The 6,501-nt window shown below is 38.4% G+C and overlaps 1 protein-coding gene across 1 annotated transcript; it reads right to left on the bottom strand.

Annotated features, from left to right (window-relative positions):
* Positions 1-1,081: 1,081 nt before the first annotated feature.
* LOC121386789 (BTB/POZ domain-containing protein 6-like) lies at positions 1,082-3,333 on the bottom strand. The gene is made up of 2 exons (XM_041517807.1): positions 2,847-3,333; positions 1,082-2,602 (listed from the first exon to the last, which is right to left on the bottom strand). Exons 1-2 carry the CDS (start codon positions 3,230-3,232, stop codon positions 1,528-1,530), a joined length of 1,461 nt encoding a protein of 486 aa, XP_041373741.1. The 5' UTR covers positions 3,233-3,333; the 3' UTR covers positions 1,082-1,527.
* Positions 3,334-6,501: the final 3,168 nt, after the last annotated feature.

Here is a 6,501-nt window from a genome sequence, read left to right as displayed (position 1 = left end):
ATGTAGGTAGCTGCAGTCTCGACAGTCAGAGTTCTATTTATTAGAAAGTATTTATAACATACACCGCTGTATGTTGGTACGCACATTCTCGACAATAGTTTAAAGTTCTAACATTAGCAAGTATTTATAGCATACATCACTGTCAGGTACACATTCAAACAATAGTTTAAAGTTCTACACACACAGACACGCATTTCATAACAATACACGCACGTATGCAGGTACACACTCATAAAATTACATCAGTAGCACTATTTATTAGAAAGTACACTGAACATAAATTTGTAGGTAGCATCATTCTTAACACACACTACAGATTACGTACACATGTAGCACACATACACGCACACAGTATGTAGGTAGCTGCATTGTCATACATACATTGTGTTTACATTTACCATAAAGTAGACACACAAAGCCAAATGTCTTTTTCAACATCAGTAGTGTCACAAACATTCATTCTTTCATAGTATTTCACATATTATTTTTATGTTCTATGCATTAGAAAGTATTAATAAACACATACACACACACACTAACACATACATAAATCGTTTATTATAAAACACAAAGAAGGTAATTTGCATTTCAGTTTTGGACGAGTTTTTAATGGTAAGAATACATATTTGTTTATACAACACATGGCTATGGTTTTATTTTGAAAGTCATTTTGAAACATCCCATTTAGTTTGATTTATGAAGCATATTACAAATGCTTACATCACACATTTACATTTACTAAAGCACATCATTTTCATACACACACACACACAACACACACACACACACACACAAGCACGCACATACACGCACAAATACATGCGCACACGCACACACAACGCACACACGCACATACAGACGCATTTTAGTACCATGTTATTGAAGTGCGTACTCATAAAAAAAGTTTACTAAACAAAGTTCGTTTTAAGCAAACATCATTTTTCTAGTTGACAACACGCACACAGCCACGCACAGACAATCACTATACGCACCCATGAATATAAACACACAAGTAGCACACACGAAGGTGAGCAGTTCAGTGTTCATGACTTCATCACACACAGAAGACATAAAACAATTATACAACAGGATGTCAAATGTCTAAAACTAGAAACAGCAAGCACGGGATCTGTTCTGCATCAACATCAGTAGCGACATCCCAGACAGTAACTATGACAGTTATGAATATAAATCTCTAAGGTGTCGTCTTAAACTAGAAACAGCAAGCACGGGATCTGTTCTGCATCAACATCAGTAGCGACATCCCAGACAGTAACTATGACAGTTATGAATATAAATCTCTAAGGTGTCGTCTTAAACTAGAAACTAGCAAGCACGGGATCTGTTCTGCATCAACATCAGTAGCGACATCCCAGACAGTAACTATGACAGTTATGAATATAAATCTCTAAGGTGTCGTCTTAAACTAGAAACAGCAAGCACGGGATCTGTTCTGCATCAACATCAGTAGCGACATCCCAGACAGTAACTATGACAGTTATAGATATAAATCTCTAAGGTGTCGTCTTAAACTAGAAACAGTAAGCCAGGAATCTGTCCGCTGGTAACACCGGTGCCATTAGATCCCTTACTACTGTGTCTTGATTTCTGGTAATCAAAGAAAGAACAACTGAAGTCGCCGTCATCTACTCTGAGTCTGCCATACTCGCCACTGTATGTGCTTGGTCCTGTGATGTTTACAATCAGATTGTATTTCTCATCTTTAACCAGCTGTAGAGCACGTGCAAAGTACACGTCATACGTCTCATTGTCAGCTACAACAGTTTGTGTTATCTGTGATCCTTCCACCAGTTCATCTGTCGAGATTTTAGTTACGAACGCTTTGATATGATATGTCTGTGACGTGTTGTCGCATGCACCATATAACTGGAAACCTGCAAGTGATGTATCTGTATTGGTGCTAAACATGATTCCAGTATCGTGGTTCCCTGAGCACCCCCAATCCCACCAATATCTACATCTATCAAAACGTGTTATAATTCTTTGTTTTCTGCCGCGTGCAGTGACTGACTTGTTCCTCTGGTGTGAGTTGAAAGGTGACACATCTTTGTCAGGACACACAAAATACTTCATTATCTTATTCTCTTCTAACGCTGTCAGCAGTTCCGTCGGCGAAACTTTGTTAACAAAGTATTTCTGAGACATCAGTGGATACCGCACGTGCAGAACGGCATCTCCTAGAGCGTCTCGTCTGTTCCGCGGAGTTACCTCCCTTCCCTGACTCCTGCACGCGCTCTCACTCCAAGACAGAACAGATTCAAATACCGTCTCCTCGCTGGCTATCAGCTGATCTGACTGTATGACGTAACTCAAACAGCCCCGACACAGGTGAACAACATCACCTGACATCAAAGAAGCGTCCCCGTTGTTTCTAATACAGCTCAGAGCTTTTTCTTTGAGATCTTCTTCCTCGTAGATATGAGCCTGTTCCAAGATGAAACACGCATTCTTTGACGTCATCGATGTCTCTAAATATGTCAGACATTTCTCTTGTAAAGTGCTGACATCATACTTCTTCGATACATATAACAAGCCTATGACATTGCTACCATCCGTGATGACGTCATCGGTGTACAGGAACCTACAGAATAAAAATTATATTTGATTTGATGTAGACAACTAACATACCAGCATACCATGTGTGTGTGTGTGTGTGTGTGTGTGTGTGTGTATTTATCAGAGAGAGAGAGAGAGAGAGAGAGAGAGAGAGAGAGAGAGAGAGAGAGAGAGAGAGAGAGAGACAGAGGGAGAGACAAACAGCGAGAGAGACACACAGAGAGAGACAGTAATGTATGTATTCTTATGTATTTGGATATGGTTCTTACGTCAAAAACTTCTCAAATATATCAGGATCTACTTCCGGGATCACAATGCTGCCCTGCTCAGCCATGGGTCCAGTCAACATCGCCTCAAAGACGCGGCTACGTAAACTCAGGATCAGTTTGTGAGCCTCGATGGACTTCTTGTGTTCACCCACGTTGAATGTGACGTCACACATAATCGTGTGGTCACGTGCGTACACCAGACTTTGAGAGAGAGATTTTCCACTCTGCCAGCTTTCAATAAACTCCGACTCAGTCTGACGAGCCTGTTTTCTTCTCCGCCATCTTGAGTCTGTAAATACATGTACAAATAAATAAAAAAAAGCGTAAGTCTGAGGAGTTAATTTTTTCTCCGCCATCTTGTGTCTGTAAATGCATATAGGGGCCATTCAAATATTACGTAACGCTCGAACAGGTGGGTGGGTGTAGGTATGTAACAGCGTAACGTAACACACGTTTTATTACTAAAATCTTTTATATTTTATTTATTTATTTTATAAACGATCTGTCACGGCAACAATATTTAACGTAGGTAGTTATAGGTAGGCAAATACATAGAGTATATAAGGATTATAAATAGAGTTGAAATGCTTATAGATATGCACTTTCCTTAAATGGCAAAACAGTAAGTTAAAAGTATATTACACCCATCGCATGACTTGTTTCTAAATGGGATGGGGTGTCTCTAAGTTTTACATAATATATTTTGGGGGTGTATGGTCTAGCGTTACGTAGCGTTACGGGAGTGGGGGTCTAATTTTGACCAAAAATAGCGTTATGTAATAGTTTAATGGCCCCACACTGCAACTGCTGCTACTGTTGATAATCTGAATTTGATTACATGTACTTTGTCACAACTACTATATTATTTTAATAGCATAGTTACAAATCATGTTCTTATTTTAATAACATTGATACAAATCCTATTCTTATTTTAATAACATTGTAACAACGTATGCTTTGATTTTAATAACAGAACAACTGAGCTTACGTTTTCATAATATACAACAACTGATGTGACTTTAACATCACAGATAAACCTGCAGTCCCGGTTTTAAATAACATGAACACATCTCCCACCGTATAATGGCCCGTTCACACCAAAACCGCAAAACGCGGCGGTTTTCCGCGCGGTCGCCACTGAACTAATCGCTCACTAGGTCTTTGTATTTAACCGTTCGTACCAAAACCGCGCGGTAAATTCTCTGAACGGAAAACTTCGCGTTTTCCGCTGGAATCGCTTGACGACTGATTGGAGCGCGGTTTCCGCGCTATGTTCTTCTGCATTTTTAACTGGTTTGAGAGGAATTCAAACACAAACACAAATATGAAAATAGATGTGAAAACTTGGTATATTACCTAATACTTTACACGTTAATGGACGATTACAAAAGAAATGATGTTAAAAACAAATTGGGTAGTGAAACAATTCAAAGATTTTATATTATAGGCGAACAAATTATTGCTTATTTATTTATTAATTTTATATAATAGTCTTTTAAATGTGTTTCAGGGAATGTACCGGTTGATATATATACTTATATAACTACATTCACCCCAGATGCAAATGTTCATTGTGTGAGATATCAGCTATGCTGGTATTAGTAAAGGGTACTATGTCAAGTAATATATTTGAGCTTGAAAAGTATGGAGTATTTAGCACAAGTGGTATCTAAGTAAATCTGTACCATAACCGCACTCGTGAGTTTTACGAGCGATGCAAGTGACAATCTTTTATATTCTTTTCTTATAAACCATAACGACAGTCCTATTTTTTAAAAAAAGGAAAGAGTGGAAACCGGAAATTATGACCATTGTTGTTTGATTGGTTAAATATATGTTTATTAAAATATTTCATCGAGGGTCGCGCATTACAACGTGCGGTTTGGATGCTGCAATTGAAATCAAAGCGGTTTGCTAAAAACATTGCCCGCATCGCTCGCGTCGCGTCGCGTCCGATTAGGACATTAACGTTTACACTTATTTTACGAGTGTTAAAATCAACAAATACAAAATATTGTTTCATATGAAAAGTGAGAAACGTTTATCGTTTATATGCAACATCCCACATACAGGATAGCACACACTATGGCATCTTATATACCAGTCATGGCGCACTGGCTGGAACAAAATCCACCGTTTGGAATCGATACAAAACCGACCGCGCATCAAGCGATTGGTTTACCACTGAAATAGGTATGTCCCGCCCCTGGAAAGTTGAGTATATGTTTAATTTCGTATCGACTATTGGATGTCAAGATTTGTAATTCTGAGCAAAATCATTTTTAATGTCACTATATTTTTCCTAAGCACAGATTAACTTTGATAGACAGAAAGCACATTAAAGGGACATCCTTTCTTTGCTGCAGTTATGGTGCATTGGTTGGAACAGAGAACGATTGTAAAATATCAGCTTAATCTGTAGCATGGGGCTGTTTATATACATTTCTGATCGTTCTAATATTTGACATAGGCTTAATTTGGCCTTTTATTACCAGTAATGGCGCACTGTACTGGAACGAAAAAAAGAAGTTTGTTTTGTTTAACGACATCACTAGAGCACATTGATTAATTAATCATCGGCTATTGGATGTCAAACATGTGGTAATTATAACTCGTAAGTTTCATCAGAGGAAACCCCTGTTTTTTTTAATGGAAAGGAATCTTTTATATGCAGCTTTCCCACGACAGTCCCTTTAGCATATACCACCGCCTTTAAAATGGTACCAGACATGTGAATGGCTGGGTATCAGAGAAAAAGCAAATGAATCCCAATATGGGTGTGGGCGCATCAAGCGATTGAACTGCCAACTGAGCTATATCCCTTCCCTCGCAGTTTTTTCTTACGTTACTTAAAGGGACAAAATCCATTGTACATACGACAAACCTAAGAATTTCTTGTAACACGTGATGATTTTAATCTTGACATAAATTTTAGGTATCCTACCAGAAATGTGAAACGTCAAAAATTCCTATAATTTTGATTACTACTAATTTTGGGGTCTAATGCTTAAAACATCCAATAAAGATGCCTACGGGTTAAAAATGTGACCCAGCCTACATTTTAACATTTGACATGTTTAAATACTCATATTTTACAGTACGAAATATTTTATGTTACTTTAATAGGATTCTGCATCCTCAATGAATTCGGTGATGGATAATGGATCATTCTGTACATTATTTTACTTTTAATTCCTGCCAGATAGCGAATCCAGTGAGAGAGTGCGGATTTGCGCATGTCAAGCGACATTTAGAAACAATTGATCAGTTACGAAGCCCAACTGGTAAAGCGTTCGACTGGACCGCAGGTCCCATTTGGATACGCCATCCGCGTCGTAGTAATTTATGGGCTAAAATCTCGTAAAAACCAGTGCGTCCACAACTGGTGTAACAAAGACCGTGGTATGTATTACCCTGTCTGTAGGATGCAGCATATAAAAGATGTTTTGCTACCAATCGAAAAGTGTAGCCCATGTCTAAAATGGCGACATGTGTTTGTTCTCTCAAATGATTGTCGTGGGCCTTGACCATAATGTTCGACGGTATGCAACCGTGAAAAAACATGATGTTAAGTGAGTCGTTAAAGGCAACTTAGTCCTTTCATTTAGGATCACACCCGTGAACCTATATAAGAAACGCACGACAATTTAGCAGT

Source organism: Gigantopelta aegis, chromosome 12 (genome assembly GCF_016097555.1).
Source record: "Gigantopelta aegis isolate Gae_Host chromosome 12, Gae_host_genome, whole genome shotgun sequence".
Classification (NCBI taxonomy): Eukaryota; Metazoa; Mollusca; class Gastropoda; order Neomphalida; family Peltospiridae; genus Gigantopelta; species Gigantopelta aegis.
The sequence above is the reverse complement of the archived record's forward strand: the minus strand, read 5'-3'. Positions and strand labels throughout refer to the sequence as shown.

Bases quoted from the DNA above. Each gene is read 5' to 3' on its own strand.
- LOC121386789 (XM_041517807.1), bottom strand. From the start codon at position 3,232: ATGGCCCCTATATGCATTTACAGACACAAGATGGCGGAGAAAAAATTA. The intron at 2,603-2,846 runs GTAAGAACCATA...TTTATTCTGTAG, and splicing joins ATATTTGAGAAGTTTTTGAC to GTTCCTGTACACCGATGACG.